Here is an 18221-nt window from a genome sequence, read left to right as displayed (position 1 = left end):
TATGCAAAAATAGAAAAAATTATTGGCTTTGGTACTATGGTCATACAAGCTATAGATTGACATTCAAATGGCTGCTCGAAACAATTAATCAGACAACTTGGCCTATTGGTTTGCCATGGACGGGGGTAAGTAGATAAGGGGAGGTTGAATATACATCCCCGTGCACGGAATGAAATAAGATGCTACTCCACATGAAGTAGCAACTCGGTTGCCAGTAAACTACTAATCTTTACTCCTTAGATTTGAAAAAGTTAGAGATTGTATGCACTTAAACCTAAAAGAATAGATGAGTACACCTTAAGTTAGAAAATTTGATTTTCTATATGTGCATGGTTGATATTGGATTAAAAATGAATCCCTTGGGAGGAAACCATAGAAAAGCTTTAGGTTGTACTTGAAGATGTAAAGTGGCTCTTTTTGTAAGTGAAGTATACAGTACACTTTAAAGTTTATTGTAGATAGAGATGAATGTTTTGTACAATTACAACATATGACATAAAACATTACACAACTTACATGTTCTAGAAGAAGAGACATAACTCCAATGTGTTGATAGGGCTATATTTCCAAAACATGCTGCATTATTAAAATTGTAAATGAATTGAGCTTTAGATATAAATGCTACTGTCTAATTTTATGTAATAGGGCATTGTCATGTGATGCCCATGCTTCTTGAATTCAATTTAAATTGGAATCATGGCCTCTTGTTGGATCTCCTTGGAAGGAGGACTCTCTTACACTAGCATAGGTCAATCTATAATTTTCAATTGATGAAGTTACTATGAGCAAGTGTTGGCAAGGAAAGAATTTGATTTTGACTAAAGGATGCTAAACGTGCCATTTAAGTTTCGCTACATGCGGCTTAGATTGGAGTTAGAAAGAGAATAAATGATGGCATAGAAAGTCTCTAAGAGCGAATTAAAGATAGACATTGAACTCATATGAGAATTTTAATGACCGTGTCAACCAAAAGTTAGACCATTGATGCGTATGTATGCATTCGTTCCACAATAGTGCAAAAGTGCTCAAGGGCAATGTCTCTACATACCTTACATACATAGGGCACCTCCTAGTTTTATGCAAAGCTTAAGGCACTCCTAATAAACTAGTTATAAATTATAAAGGAATTTATAGAGCAATCTTTGAGCTGTTCTGCTCTTAAATCAAGTTCCAATATGCAAATGAGTAAGTTGTTGATTCTTTGATTTCTAAGTTGAAGTGAAGGTAGTCCATCATGGTTTGTAGATTTGTTGATTGTCTTGTTTTTTGAGAGATTTATATTGAAGTCATTACTATGGCGTTGCTTTCAACAAGGTGGCACAATCACTAAATCCCCATTTAGAGAAAATGTAAAGTAGCTCGAATAAATATTACAATAAAAATTTCCAAAACTTATGAATGGGAAACGAAGGGTGTAGGAAAGGGATAGATATGGGAAAAGGTAGATGAGTGAAAAGAGAGGAGAGAAAAGAGATGAAAGAGGGGATAGGCCATTAAATACTAGTGGGGACTTGGACATTTTGGCAAGAGACCCTCATTTCACATGCTTTTAATAAAGGTGGTGTCATAGAAAGTAAATGACAATATGATTCACTACCTCCCAAGTAATCCACACAAAGTGACAAAATCATTTATAAGCTAGAAAAAAGAAAAGCCTAAACCTGAATCTCACTTCAATGGGCCTAAACTACCACTAATCCTAAGGTTAAACAATCCATTAACATGGTGAACTTCACCAAATGAACCAACTTCCAAATAATGATAATGATTAGAAAAAAAAACTCTCCGTCTCTCCATGGACCCTTGGCAGGTTAAAATTCTTCACTTGAGCCCATAAGGCTTGAATTCCAATCCATGGACCCTTAGCAAGGCTTTTCACTTGAGCCCTCTAGCAATGAAGGGCTACTCACGAGTTGGGACTTGCAAACGAGTGGGAAAAAGTTATAACGCAATTTCTGGCAAAGCTCTCCTGCTTAGATTAGTTAGACGAATGGATTGAGAGCAATGGAGTGACATGGATGGAAGCCTCTCCATGAGGTTCTACAGTCCATCTTGTTAAGATTGAGAACTGGATTAAGCAAAATGTCTTGAATGGGATTTAAACTGCGCAGATTACAGCATCTAAGATGCTTCAACTATTTTCGTTACATAAACGACTGAGGTGATCACCTCAACGATCGCCGAACACCTACCTAGCTTCGTTGGCTTCTGTCCCACAGATATCTGCACAGCGATTGCATTTGGGCCTCATTTGTTGTATTGCTTTCCATCAATTTCCCAACGCTAGACCACCTCAAGAGCTGGTGTTGAAAAGCCTGCATATCGATTCCGGCTTTTGAGTGCCTCCCTGACAGAAGAACAAGGTTGCGGGACAGCTCCACAAACAGTTTTCCACAAAGTTTGCCTCGATGCTTCCTGGCAGCAGCTTCATGAACGGAACTGGAAGTGGCCCTGTGAGGTAATTTCCGTCCAGCATCAGCCGCTCCAGGGGCTCCAGCCCCACAAGTGAAGCCACTGCCCTCAGCGCGTACTTCAGTGGTATCCTGCCGCTAAACGAATTGTGGCTCAGCGACAAGGAACTCAATCGCCTAACGGTTGCGAAATGAGTTGGGAGCTTGCCCGAAATCTGATTGTAGCTGAGATCGATTGCCACCAGCTGAGATACAGCCAGCGCACCTGTGCCTGGGGGCATGCTGACCGCGATGAACGCGTTGTTGGACAGATTGAGCTGTTGGAGGGTGGGGTGCTCGAACAAAGATGCATCAATGGAGCCGGACAACCGATTAGCACTCAAGTCTAGCACGCCGAGCATTGGAAGGGTGTTGAGATAACCCTTCGGCAACCACCCAGTGAGTTGATTGTTCTTCAACGACATGGAAATCAAAGAACCCGGAAGCTGCGAGGGTAGAGCCCCTGAAAATGCATTGCCGGAAAGGTCCAGGAACTGCAGCTGCCCAAGGGTGCTTACATCCGGCAGAGACCCTCCGAATTTGTTGTTCTGCATCCTCAGCTCAACGAGGCTTGCTACGTTCCTCAGAGAGTCGGGCAGCGTGCCTTCCAGCAGATTATTTGCAACATTCAAGACCTGTAAACTTCGAAGTAATCCCACAGACTCCGGTATAGAGCCTGAAAACGAATTCGAGGAGATGTCCAGCGTCCTTAACTGGAGCAGCTTCCCTATTGAGCTTGGAATCATACCTCCCATGGCATTTCCGGACACCTGCAAGTATTGTAGAGCTGGGAGGCTACCGACGAAAGGAGATAATGCTCCCTCGTAGCCAGCACTGTCCAGCTTAAGGCTCGTAACTCGCTGTACACCCTTTTGGTCTGCTCCACAATCTAAACCGCAAGTGAATACTGCTCCAAATAAATTATCGCATGGATCGAAAGAAAAATCCCAGGTGCTCATGCACGATGCTGCTTGAATACTCGTAGAATCAAACGAAGCTTTCAACTGCATCAACGCTTCAATATCCGTGGGCTCTGTGATTGCGCCTACGAATGTAATTCCATCCTTGACAGGTGCCCGCGCGCCAAGCAAAAGAAGAAAACCCAACACTATAGCTGTCATATTGTAGTCGCTTCTTCCCACAAAATTGGGCATAGCTGCTCGCAAGGGACGAAATCGCCACAGAAATGGGAAACCGTGCTCTCAATTTTCAAACCCCTGCGTTACTGAAAGATAACTTTGCGCCTCGGGAACACCCAAATCAAATGGAAGTTGCTGCCAGATCATTGCTTCGCTGGAGCACCAAAAAGGTACCACGTGCGATCAGCCACCAGATTCGCCGAGTAAGAGGCGTCCTCTTCCACAAGCTTCTCTGTGCGACTGCTGCGAGTGTGATTCAAGACCTCGCTGGTAAAGCCAGAACATATGTTTCTCTCGCAGGTAGCCGAGCTGTAAGCCTGTAATGTGCAAATCTTTTGAGCTTAATGTAACGCCAGCAGCAGCTTCCAAAAGACTGTGTAGGCTGAGCGCGCTGATCCAACAACAGAATTGCAGTCTGATTCAAGGGAGGAGAGGTTGGTGGTGAAAGAGAAAGATGGTTGGCAACTGCAAATATCGAAGATAAGGACACCGAAGCTTTTCGCCAAATCTACGATCTCTAGATGGTAATCAGCTGTAAGGTCTAATCGAGAGGGCGAAAGAGCGAAGGAGAGAACAGAAAGTCGATAGATTGCGGGTGATGAATCGTGATCAAAAGCCAAGGACATACAAATACACGTAGATTGTTGATGATCATGGTCGCCTTATTCGCACTTTGTGAGGTGGCCAACTGGTGAGGGTGATGTTGAGAGACAGAAGAGTCAATGCTCTTCAGTTTTGTAGGTGGAAGGGTCCCATCCACCATTTAAGAACCGTTCGACGCCCAAATCCCCATTCAAAAGATTGGTAAATTAGCACTACGATGCCCTTTTGTTGGGTTTAACTCCATGCTTAGTCCTACTGAGACTCCCTTCTTGAATCGCTTTGGAGTTCCCACCAAGGCGAATATGGTGAAAAATGCTAGTTTATGCCACGGTTTCATGTCTAGCCCCAAGAATTCTGCAGTATTGTAGGTGCTCCAGTGGAAGACGAAAATTTTTCCTTTGCACCCGGGCAATACGAGGCTAACTCCTTTTTAAGGTAAAATCAAGGTTTGAGACTTATGTCACCCGCTCCTACGTCGAAAATATCTTTTGAATCGTTGACATTCCAAGAACTCAATCCTTAGACGATTGCTCCCCTACGCTTCAATATGTGAGGGGACTGGCATATATACCAGCCCTCGCAGATGTGGGAACTGTAGCAACCTACTGGTTCAAGTCCCATGGAGATTGGCATTGAATGCCTCTCAAATGGGACCCCTTTTGAGCAACTCTGATGGTTTTTGTAAGCCTTGATTGGATGGATCTTTGCAAGTGCCAAAGTTGATTGCTTGATTCTCTACAAGACCCGATAAACCCGATAAGTATGGCCATTTTCGCCAAGACTAGGGAAGCAAATTTCTGACTCTAGCCTTTTCGCTTGCTAAGACAGTTCACCTTGTTTTGCTCGTGTCCCACACGACGAACTTAGTGAAAATAAGCCAAGTGAGTCTGCACAGGACTCAACTGTAACATAGTCTTCTTTGGAGATGATGATGATACTTCTTTATCAACAATTCATTAATGGAGGGGGGCCTCATTCTTTCCATGAAAGTGGCTACGACACCTCCTATTAAATCTCAACCAACCTTGGACCTTTAGCACGGCGATGCTGGCGCTAGGAAGGGCATCCAGTTGTTGATAGCCACATTGCGGAGTGTTTTGCATCCCCACGTGTCTATTAAAAATACCCCCAATTGTTAGGGCACACTAGCTTGATGCGTTCGCCGCCGTGAGGGTGGAGAGGGGGGAGTTTTTGCCATGATGATTGTTGTGCCAGTTCAACCAGTCCAGCATTCAACTACTGAGATGGAGTTCACAAAGATCTACGCTAGGCCAATAATCCACTGCCAGGCCAAAACATGAGCTCAGCGTTTATTCTTCACGAGGATGCCAATTCCCCCTGCTAGTGGCACTAGTCTAGTGCCACTAGCTGGCATGAGGTGGTCCTCTTAGGTTGAGGGAAAGGGCTTGAAAACCTATAGAAAAACTTTTATCCTTGTCGATGAAAAAATTGACCTTTCTCCAAATTTAGGTTCTTTTTGCTCCTCAAACCACATAGGTAAGATAGTTTAAATATAATATTGCCTCTATATCTAGCTATGTTTTTGAAATACAAACAATCGATGAGCAACTTTTTTGGACTTCAACCATGCAAATGCACTAAGCATGTTTCTTTTTTGCACAACTTGGGACTTGCAAAATTCTTTTATAATGGTGAGGGCAATTCCGCCCCTTCATATTTTCTATGGAACAAGACCTTGGTAGAACTTTCTCAAGAGAAATCTTCCCTCGTAATGGCAAGCAACCCTTAGATTTCCCATAAAACTTTATGAGCACGAGCCATTCTCTACATAGAGTGCCTAAGGGAAGGTCGATAATGATTATAATTGGATCATTTGGTGGTTGGAGTTATTTTGAATGGATGAACAGTTGTGCAAAAAGGGCATGAATTATTTGGTAGGCATGATTATTTTGTTGGGTGGGTTGATCAATTGGAAGTAATTAGAAATACATAACCACAACTAAATGCCGGGTGACTAACTTTAATTTGTGATTTCCACTTGGGCGCTTTATGTGGGGGTTTGGACAGTTATCAAAAAAGGGGCCACTAGGTTTTGAAGAGGATTGCCCATTAGCAAAAAGGAAGGTACAAAATAAAGGTTCTCTGCACACAATAAAAGGAAGGTACAGAATAAAATCTCTCTACATGGTGTGCAGCCACAAGCCGATTGGTGTGTAAACTATCCTTTTGGGGGGCAAAAAAGAGTCAAAGCCATAGAATGTACACAAAAACCATAACCTGATTTGTGTAAACTATACTTTTGGGGGGCAAAAAAAAATCAAATCCATAGAATGTACACAAAAACCATAACCAATCTAGTGAAAACATGTGAAAATTATTAAAATCCTTAACGATCATTCACAACTAGAGTCCTTAGTGAGGACCTTAACAAAACTTAAAATGCTCTCACTATAACTACCTCTAGGGTAGTGGACCCTTAGTTGATATCCCTTGTTTCCCCCTCCCTATCACACGTACCACTATGAGTTCAATGCCATGGTTGTCCTAGACACAATCTATATGTAATTCCACATTGGCCCACACTAGCGATGTTTTGAAGTTGATGTCCACATGACTAGTAAAGGAAGATCAAAATGTCCATGCATAGTGCAGGGCACTTTTGCTTGGAATTAGGTTCGTAATAACATGGAACATCCTCCACATGGTGCTTATGTTACTCTATTTTACACCTATAAATTGAACCCTCCACAAAGCCAATGATTACATTATTGCAAGTGTAATGGGGTCACGAATGGGTTCACAATCCACTATCCAAAACATATTCAAAAGTCCAAGGACATTTATTGTCCACCTTTTCTTTTGTTTTCTTTTTTAGTCTCCTTTTTCCATAAGGATGAATAGGGATATTCACCCCCAATGATATGTGTTCATATTTAAGGAATTTAATGTATGCACTAGACCATCCATAGGACAAGGGGAGGATATCTAATAATCTTTACATAATGACCAAGATTCTATCAATGTGAACAAAAATTAGGTCACATGGGCTGAATGTGGAGGATTTTACCCAATGAGTACATCCTCAAACTTGAATGTTACTCCATGTAACCATAGCAGCACACATGTCCCCACCCATAATCAAGGGCATTGAATCTTGCTTTGATCATGGCTTCGTTGCAATCAAGGGCATGCTTACAAGGTACTTGAATGTCTGAAGAGGAATCATGCTCAAGTGGTGGCTATAGGAACTCTTTTACTTGATCCTTTTAATTTGCAATCCGCCATATGATACTACTTCTTTAGGAGACTATCCACATATCTTTGTTAGCTCATGAAGGATGGCAAACTCGATTCTCTTTCCCTGTTCAACATACCTTACTGATTGTTGCATGTAGACTTCCTCATCTACGTATTCATTGAGAAAAACGTTTTGACATCTAATTGGTACACATCCCATCTGTTGAGTGTTGCTAGTGAGATCAGAAATCTAATGGAATCCATCTTTGCTATTGGCACAAACATCTCATCATAATCTTGACTGTATTGCTATGCAAAACCTTTTGCTACTAATCTGGCTTTGTGCTTCCATCTTGATTGTATTGTACTTTGCAAACTCATGTTGAGGCATAAATGATCTTGTTCATGGGAATCCAAGCTAGGATTCTAAGGGTTGCGAGTGTTAGGAATGAATGTTGTAGTGAGTATGACTGTTGTAAACCAGACGCCTTGTATTTATGTGGCCTCGAGTCTTTGGGCATTCAGTTATCTATCATTCTATGAAACTAAGATGGGATTTCCTATCCACTTGATTTAGGGTCTCCGAGTGCAAATCCGTATGCTTTTTGGTCCCAACCTTGAGCAAGCCGTCATAATGCATGCACACACATTTGCAAGGACCTCCTGAACCGCTAGTGCCTATGACATGCAACCGTGACAACATCAATGCTCTATGCTAGATAATGCGAATGAGCAAAGGATTTTGATTCCCATGATGCAACGTTTGACTCTACAAAGTAGAGTGAGGTCACCCTACCCAGTTTCCATCGGCGGTCAAGTTCTTGCCCTCTTGCGTGGGTTCTTGTGACTATTCATCAAGTGGTAACTGCATCATCATCAGTGAGTGCTACTACCCCTCCTTCTTCGATGTGGGTCTCAAGGAATCTGACTATACTGATTGGTGGTGGCAATTCGATGGCAATAGCTCCAACTCATATGAAATACATGAAGTTCATGGGGAAGTCAAAGGAAGACCCAGATGCACATGTACAATAGTTTGACAAGGTCTACTTGTTGAATGTTTTTGGTGTGGTGTACTCGGCTCTAAAGGAGGTTGCTTTCGAGTCAACTTTGCATGGTGATGTGGCAAGGTCGCTGGTAGAGTATGTTGTGGATCATTTCAGACATATGATCCTAGCTGCACTCTTGGGGAAGTTTTGCAAGGAAAAGATGATTCCACAAACTCTAGAGGGATTGCGAATTTTGAAGCAGGGTGATCAGGATGTCAAGGATTATGCAATGCAGTTTCGCCAAGTCTTGCAGAGGGTTCTGACCAACCAACAGGCCAGTAGTGGAAGTGCTCAATGAGTATTTCATTTTAGGTCTTTCATGGGATTTGCAGACAGCCTTGGCAGTTGTGGATCATGTGTGACAACACTTGTGGATGTGATTAAGCAGGTGACTCATGCAAGAGAGTCATTGTAGGATCGGGTGGCAAAGAACCGCAAAGCATCCAAAGGCAAATGGAAGAAGCGGCAATCTAAGAGTAAGAAGCAGATTGAAAATGATTTGGAGCCACAAGACTATAGTTCTAACGAGGGTTTTGATGAAGACACTTTGAGGAGTCGGATGTTGAAGAGGAGAGGAAGACCAAGAAATCCTCGAAGGGCGGAAAGGTTAGCTCAGCGGCATCTAGAGAGACCTCTCCTAGCAAGGTGCAAATGGAAATTTGGTGTGTGAGCTATAGCAATCTGGGTCACTCAGCTACATAATGTGCTCTGAATGAGAATGTTGTGTGTGATTTGTATGACTAATACACCTACCACGTCTAATTGTCACTAAGCTAGAGAGCTCAAGGGCACCTTGGTCATGGTACGATGAAATGCTTTCTTTTTTGACTGTAGGTACCATGCCAAAGTACATGAATTGCAACCAACATAAGAGATTGTCTCTCTGGAGCCGTAGTATAAAGTGGTGATGGGTTAGTTGTATCAGTAGAATCTTGAAGATGTCTTGCTACAGGTGTGTCATTGCACATGAACAAGATGAAGTCTTAATCAAGGCACATTATCGGAGTTGTGGGTGAACATTTTGTGGGAGAAGTCATGGCAAAGATGGTGTTGCAAGAGGGTTGCAAGCTGGTTTATGGTGGCCAACCTTGCACACGGATGTGAGACATTTTGTGAAAAGATGCGCCAGTGTTACTTTTGGAGCCTTTTTCGAAGTGGGGAATGGACTGCATGCATCCTTTCAAGCCAACAACAATGCGTTCCCAAATTTGGTGTGTCCTAGCTGCAATGGATTGCTATACAAAATGGGTGAAGGCATGGGCACTGCAGGACAATATTGCCAACTCGACAGCCAAGTGCTTGTACAAAGATGTGTCCTATAGGTTTGGCTATTCAATGATTTGGTTAGTAATCAAGGTAAGCAATTTGTCAACAAGGTGATCAAGCGAATGACATCGGGGTGGAAAAGAATTCATCTTCCTATTATCTATAGGATAATGGGTTGGTTGAATTGACCCACTTTAAAAGGATCACGGACCTACTAGTGAATGTGCATCGCACTGACTAGGATGAAAAGTTACTAGCTGCATTGTGGGCATACCATACATCGTTTAAAGTGGCTGTAGGATTGACTCCATTCAAGTTGGCATTTGGCATGGAAGCTATCACTTCAATGGCCATTCTAAGTTAAGAAACACGTCCTCATTTCATATGTTCAAATTGGGGCAGCTCCTCGTTTTCAATGGAATGTGTGTTCAAAGTATGATTGGAGCTTTGATGGTGGGTACTCCTCTTGTCTTATCGATGTCGCCATGTAAGCACCCTCAATTGTTAGTTGGTATGCTTCACTCCGAGGTATTTTGTTTTTCACAATCAGCAAGCCTTCTTTAATTGAGCTTCCTTCATCACTCTTTTGCTCTTGCTTTTTGAAACCCATTGTTCTTTGTCTATTGGCATGGTGATGTACATGTGCAGTGCCATTCTATAAATCAGTTACCTTCTTTTTCTAATGTTGAAGTTAATACATGGCTCCACCAATTGCATATTAGGAGCTATAGCAACATCGAGTGGATTTGGGTGTTAGTCCATCCTCTATCGATCCATCTTTGCTACCTAGCAGCTCACCAAGGGGGATCATGTCACATTCCTTGGAGGCCAGTGGAGTTTGACATGGGAGTTGATCTATGAAAGATTGTTTTTGCCAATGAATGGGGAAGTTCATCACAAGCAGCATTATCATGGTAGCCATGGAAGCTGAGCTTCATAGGTGTATCAATAGTGAATACAAGCTGAGCAATTGTGCCAATTTAATATTCAAGGAGTGTTACCATTGGGTGCTAGAGGCATTTTTTTCTACAATCCAAGGCAAATACTATCTCTATTTGAACCTCGAGACTGATTGCCATGGCGGAGCAGTGATCGTTTCTTGGGCATGGGTGATTAAGGAATGGCTAGATGTAGAATCTCAATGGGTGGCCACAGCTGTGTCAAGGGTTCAACCGTTGAACTCAAAAGTGGGACAAGTATTGAGACTTGTCTTCCATCTTTCAAACTCACCTCAAGGTCCACTTTGAGTAGAAGCCCAAGTCCTAGTTCTACTATTGAATGTACCTCGAGAGAGAGTAGACAATGGATCTTGAGGTGGACACAAGAAGAAAAGGTGGAAGGGTCAGAGGCTGACTACTATAGGAACACCACCACCAAGATCTGCAAGCTCTACACCAATGAGACTACTACATCTATTTCTTAGAGCACTTTATGGGAATAATAGTCTCGTGATGATAGTAACTTTTGAGTCGACAATAGTGGTGACTTCAAAGCCTACTTGTGTGGTCAATTTGACAGTTGTGAGTGTAGCTAAAGTTAGCACTCTGGTACCTGATTTAAGTCTGTGATAGTGGAGAGAAAGAATCCTACTCTTTCGTGTCAAGCTTGGTGACAACTTCTGTTGTGTCCTAAACCATCATCATGTCCATGACATCGGTATCATGTGTAATCTTGACCATATTAGTGATGCATGATGATGCAGAGGTGATGACGGTCACACTTTGGGGACTCTCGTAGTCCATCGACTCACTACTTGTATAGCTTAGGAATGCCAAGAACCATATTCCCATTTCTCAATTGGATCAAACTTTTGAAGTTAACATGACCATATCTTTTGTGCCATATTGTAGAAATTGGCATCTATTGATGTTGACTTGACATGGCATGGAAGTTTGGTACTAAGGCTGGCATCTTGAATAAGCATCCTTCTTTGATTGCTTTTCCCAATTGATATCCTTTGGATTTATCTCTAACTGTGCATTCGTCTCCATCAAAGCTAACTCTATAGTTATGTTCCATCATTTGTTCAACTAACAAAAGGTTCTTGTCGAGCTTTGGAACATAAAGTAAATCTTTCACCAATCCTTTCGTACTAGTAAAATTGTTCATAGGGACTATGCCTTTCCCTTGAATTGGATTTGGTGTGTTATCTATAATGTAGATAATATTATTGGGTCCTAACAACATTTTCATCTCTGTAAACCATCCTTGATTCTTTGTCATGTGACATGATGCACCACCATAAAATGTACCAAGGATCTTGACAGGCAGGATCAACTTAGTGACTACATTCGCACTTGGAATGACAATCAATGTCAAGATACATGGTATCAGTCTTGTAGATGTCCTCACTCACAAGATATATTATGTTGGGCTCATTGGCATAAGACCGTGACTTTGATGTCCACCATGATGATTTCCTCTTCCATGGAAATTTCCTCTATTGCTACTAGATTGACCTCCTTATTCATATTACTTCTTGTGGCAATTTTGTGCATAATGACCAAACTTGTGACAATAGTTGCACTGAATGTCTAACATGTTGCTGGATGCATTCCCTCAAGTTCCTTGTGACATCTCCCTCTATTGGCATGATTTCCTCTTGGATGTTGATGTTGATGTTGATGCTGTTGTGGATGCTATTGTTGAAGTTGATTTTGATGCTGATGTCCACTTCTCTAAGATGCTCTTCCTATGCCTTTGCATCTACTTCTATTTGAGGCTATTAATGCTTGCTCATTAGATTAACCTTGCTTGCTTGAATGGCCTCAGCCTCGAGTTCCTTACCAAGCAACACTGACAGTTTCTCTTCAAATGTTGAAACTTACCTTTGAATGGCAATACTTTGGACTAGATTCTCATATTCCTCTCCTAGCCCATTGAGTATTGACTTGAACATCTATGTGGGCTTCATGTAGTCTCTCCTCCTGCTACAAGTTGATTATTGTAATCCTTAATTATGAGTACATAAGCATGACTAAATTCATTGTTGTTGTGTGAAAACTCTGATTGATATGGTTTTGAAGTGTTAGAAATCTGGAAGTATTCTTGGACTCATAAAGAGTTGAGAATATATCCCATACTTCTTTTGATGTTGTGATTATGTTCAATTGTCCAAGCATGACAACTAAAGAATTTTGCTTGATCAAATGATATGTATACTTGTCTTTCTTGTCCCAATGTGCCTATGCTTAAGTGATGGTAGGATTTGCTTCTATTGACCCCTCGACAATGGGACTCGACCCAAACAACAAGAACCTAGACACCCTGGTTACCCTAATGAGCGACCAAGTGGTGAGACTTTGAACATCGGGTTGCCAAATAGATGGTCCAATAGGAGTTAGCAGTCTGGAAAGGTTCTCAGGTGGGAAATAGGAAGGTGATTATTAGTAGAGCCACCTTGTAGAAGGAGACCTTTGAGTGTTCTCAGGAAGCCTCACATATCATCCAAGGATTATGGGATGTCTGCTAATACATGCTTGGAGCAAAGACAAAGACATGTGGCCAGGAGAGAGGAGCAATTTTGATGAGGACAAAGACATTGGCATGAACAAGTCCAAAGAATTGCAATGAATTCTGAGCTGGAGATGGACAATCATGAGAATCATGAGGATGCAGTAGAGAGTAACCTATATAGAAGAGCTTGAGGTAGAAGAAGACCTAGCCACAGATAGAGAGTATTGGCCTCTGACTAGTACACTAAGATCGAGAGTGAACAGATTCCATGAAGGCATCCATATCGACTCAAAATTTTTCATCGTGATGCAACCTTTAGGTTTTTGACCAGTTTTCTACAGAGAGTCTCATTCCTAAAGAAGATCATGAACAAGTCCCAAGACCCGATCCATGTGTATGGATCTTGATAGGAAGGACATATGTTCGGAACGAAAGCAAGCTGTGCTTCAAATTGAGAACAAAGAAGACCTACCCATGAGACAAAGGTGGAGTATGAATGGATCCACAATCAGGGATGAGGTTCAGACAAAGAAGCAAGCCAAGGTACACACCTGAGAGTAGTACTAAAAGAGCATCGAGCATCAAGCATTTCTACTCCATTTCCAAGGTACCTGGTATCTAGTCCCATGCCATCACATACGTGAGACCCAACAAAACAAGAATCGTTGGAAGTAGATTGGGAGAAATACCAAGCATTTGTGGGAGTTCAATGTAGCTAACCCATGGATGCGTTCACACCTCAAGAGCCACCCATTCTAGGATGACACCATGAACATGAACACAATCATGTTTGTCGGCATGGTAGGACTCACAAATGACTTTTTCATGATGACGAACACCCAGTGGAACCAGAGTTGGTAGCCACCACGAAGCCAAAAATGGCTACACCAATCAACATGAAATTTCAAGATTTCAAAGGAATTGATGATGACAAAGAACAATACAATCATTTGCAAAGTTCCCTTTGGGTCTATCACAGCAACGACGCCAACACCAAAAAGGAACTGTATATGAATTACTTCCCTTGCACCCTATTGAAAAGTACTCAGGATCAATTTCCAATTGGGCATTTCAGATATTGGTTGCACATGACTCAAGCCTAGCCTTTCTAAAGTGTTTTAAACAAGAAATCAATGAGGCACGCCAAGCTAAGCAACCTTAAATAAAAGTAAGGTGGTCAATCCAAGATTTTTCTTTTAGGATGTGGGCTCTCATCAATCAGCTTAGTACACACCTCGGATGATAAATCATTGCATGCTTTTTTTTTCTGGAGCTGCACTTAAGTGGACATAAAAAACTTATGAAGACCTATTGAACTAAGTAGTAGCCTTGGAAAAGAGTGGTGGAACCAAGTCTAAGGTCAAGAGCGAGAAAAAGTTCAAGAGATGGTGAGATTGCATCACCATAGCAAGAAAAATTAAAGTCTATCCTCAAAAAATCTTTGAAGGAAATGGGTTTATGAGAGAAACCTAGTTTGAATGAGAAATGGTGTAACAAATGCTCCAAGAAAGGATGTACAAAAGATGAATATGCAATACAAAACACTGCAAAGCCTGCACCAAGTACAATCATACAAGTTTGACTATTGGTATGCTAAGAAGTGGACTATAGATGCGAACCAAGTGTCACGACCGTTACTAAGCCTAAAGATGGGAAACCACTAAGGCCCAAGAAAAGTAACAAGGGGAAGAACACCAACAAAGGCAAAGGGACAATTATGTTTCTTTTGTGATGGAAATCACACCAAGGCTTAGTGCCCATTATGGCTCGAACATCTTAGAATGCTAGATGACAACGTAGAGTGTTGGGAAGTAGATCATGGATGCTGAGCCATAATCACTGAGGTAGCTGACTCGGTAAGTGCCAATGTCATTACTTGGTCGAAATGACCTATCATCAATATAGAAGAAGGTCATTCATCAAAAAGAGATCTAGAATGGAAATCGCAGAAGAAGTTGGCATCCAATTTGATCAAGCAGTTGAAAGCTATAGACTAGCCAGCTAAGCCAAGTAAAACTCCACACCTAAATGAGCCAGTTCAAGCCTCTACTAATGAAGCCTAGGGAGAACCCGGAATAGCCGAGTCTTCTGCATCAGAATTGAGTAAAGCTTGGGAAATCTTGAATAATATGAAAGTCAATCCGATAGTCGCAAAACTACTGAAGGTTACTCCATATTGTAGGGAGTTATTCTTACAACAGATCCAAAGTTGGCCAAGACTGTTAATTCCCTAGTGATCCCAATCATTGACCCCCTGATGGTAGATGATGAAGTACTAGTTATCACAATGAAGATAAGGAAGAAGAATGTTTCTACAATGATCATAAATGGTGGGTCAAGAGCAACATTATTTTAGAAGCTATAGCTCAATGGCTCAGGTTCAAACACATTAAGCCATCCCTGTTCCAGATATGAATGGAAGATCAACACCCCATCAAACCCAAAGCTATGCAAATAAGATGTTGTTATTATCACTGGTGGAAATCATTATACATTAATCTGTTGGTTTTTTCTATGGAAGAAAATGCCTATCCTATTTTATTGGATCGCCCTTGGCTCAAAAGCTCCAAAGTTATACATGATTGGGGATCATATATGATGACTATTATGATGGGAGACACTAAAGTACAAATTCCCACTAATCCCAGCAAGGTACCAAGTAGTTTCAACCAAAAGTCTTAGAAGTCAAAGACAAATCCCCAAAAGATGTGGAAACCCATCTTATGGAATTACAAATCTTACCTTTTGGTGAAATTGACCAAAGATATACGTGGTGAATCTGAATTGGTAGAGACAACTACTAGGTTGGGTTTTGAGCAATTGATCCCAGGACCAACACAAGAATTAAACTTTGGAACGGAGGAAGATCCACATACTATTGTTGTTAGTGTATACCTACTCATTGATAAGCTCCAAGCGATCAAAGAAGTGCCTCTACAATACAAGGATGTTTCTTCTTGGAACTACATAGATTTACGGGGTACCTCTAGAGGTGTGTCAACACCAAATCCCTTTGGTCCCATTTACCAATCCAATTAGACAATAGCAGTATTGCATGAATCCAAATTATGCCAAGCAAGTCAAGGATAATCTTGATAAATTCGTCCAAGAAATTTTCATTTATGCATGACTGGTTTTTCCCCACTGTGGTAGTACCGAAAAAGAGTGGTAAACTCCGAGTCCGCCGTATTGACTGCAAGAAGCTAAATTCTTAAATGGTCTAGATCCATTCCCTATTTCATTCACAAATGGAATTCTAGACCACGTATTTGGTCATCAAACGTACTCATTCATGGATGGATACAATGGGTGGTCATAATCAGATACTTATTGCTCCTAAACATTAGTCCAAGACATTGTTCACAATAGAATGGGTGTATATGATACTAAGGTCATTTTTTTTGGTTTGCGGGATGCACCATCAACCTTTCAAAGATTCATGGTTGTGACACTTTTTGAGATTACTTAACCAAGTTCATCACCATCTAGTAGATGACTTCTATGTGTACTCCCTACAATCTTTACATCTTGGATACTTGGGTAAATTTTTTGATAGGTGTAGGCAAGCAGGCATATCATTGAACCCGACCAAGTTTGTCCTTTGTGTCTGAGTAGGTGTTTTACTTGGTCATGTGATTTCTAAGGAAGGCATTCACATGGAGCCAGGGAAAATGAAAGTCATTGAAAAGATTCCTGAACCCAATAATCTTACACAGGCGAGATTCTTTGTTGGTTTTATAAGTTTTCAATGGCAATTTATTAAACATTTTGCCAAGATTGTAGGTCCTTTATATGAGCTAACCAAGAAAGACACCAAGTTTTAGTGGGCCATGCATTTCATGAACTTAAGAAACTAGCCATCAAACTGCCTATATTATGACAACCAAGGTGGGATAGTACTTTCCATGCTCATGTTGATGCATTAGGATATGCCATTGACATTAACTTGGCCCACCAACTAGAGGGTAAACTCAATTACCCAGTTTACTATGCAAGCAGATTGATGACATTAGCTAAATGCAATTACAACACAACTGAATGAGAAGCACTTGGGATGGTGTATAGCTACAGAAGATTCACCAATATTTTCTTGGGAATGAATTCATTTTTTATCTAGACCACCAAGCAGTGTTGCATCTCATTAATACAAAAGTCATTCATGGATGCTTGGTTATATGGATGCTTTTATTGTAGGAGTTTATTTCAAAATCATTCATAAACTAGGAAAATATCATGCCATAGCAGCTTGTTTTTTTCTTTTGTTTTCCTGCCTCTTGGATGTCTCTTGGATGTACAAGAGGAATTATATACTAAGTTTCTAGATGCACATCTATTCATTGTTGGATTCTCTGATGATGACCTCATGCAATATATTTCTCAAGGTATGTTTTTGGAGCACATGCTCAACAACAAGTGAAGTACACTCTAATCAAAGCCCAACTATATTGCCAAGGAGCATATGGTAATATATGTAGAGAGGTCATGCCACATGAGCAAGAAATCATTCTCTCTGAGGCGCATATTGGGCCTATCGGTGATTGCTTTGGTGGTGACATCACAACCCAAAAGGCTTTACAAGCCAAGTAAGGGTGGGAAACATTGATTAAGGATGTTTATGCTCAATGCACCTAGTGTGATGTGTGCCAAAGAATAGATTGGATACTCCTTCAAGTATGCCACTATAGGAAAGTCTCCCATGGGAAGCATTCCAGAGATGGGCATTAGATTTTGTAGGTCCATTCAAAGTAGCACAATATATGCAGCATTAGTATGTCTTAGCAGCTACAGATTATCCCATCAAGTGGGGGTTGTAACCAAGGCTTCCTATGATAACTCAGCTTGCGGTACTACCAAATTCTTATTTGAAAATATTAGATGCTGTAAATGGCTGCCTAATGGACTTTGTTAGGGACCAAGGAACCAAATTTATGAATGAAGTTTTTGAATCACTAACCAAGGAGTTCATGGTGATGCAACAGGTTACAACTACATATTATCCTCAGTGCAATGGCCAAGCCGAATCTTCTAACAAGACTATCAAATGGATCATCACAAAAAAT

At 41.2% G+C, this 18221-nt stretch overlaps 1 protein-coding gene across 1 annotated transcript; it reads right to left on the bottom strand.

Annotated features, from left to right (window-relative positions):
* Positions 1–2114: 2114 nt before the first annotated feature.
* Positions 2115–4178, bottom strand: LOC147894132 (Leucine-rich repeat (LRR) family protein). The gene has a single exon (XM_087384456.1). It carries the CDS (start codon positions 3602–3604, stop codon positions 2294–2296), a length of 1311 nt encoding a protein of 436 aa, XP_087240582.1. The 5' UTR covers positions 3605–4178; the 3' UTR covers positions 2115–2293.
* Between the last annotated feature and the right edge of the window lie 14043 nt (positions 4179–18221).

This window comes from Dipteris shenzhenensis, chromosome 14 (assembly GCF_047967505.1).
Source record: "Dipteris shenzhenensis isolate YYH24624 ecotype China chromosome 14, Dip_SZ_1.0, whole genome shotgun sequence".
NCBI classification, from domain to species: Eukaryota; Viridiplantae; Streptophyta; class Polypodiopsida; order Gleicheniales; family Dipteridaceae; genus Dipteris; species Dipteris shenzhenensis.
This window is presented reverse-complemented; position numbering and strand designations above follow the sequence as displayed.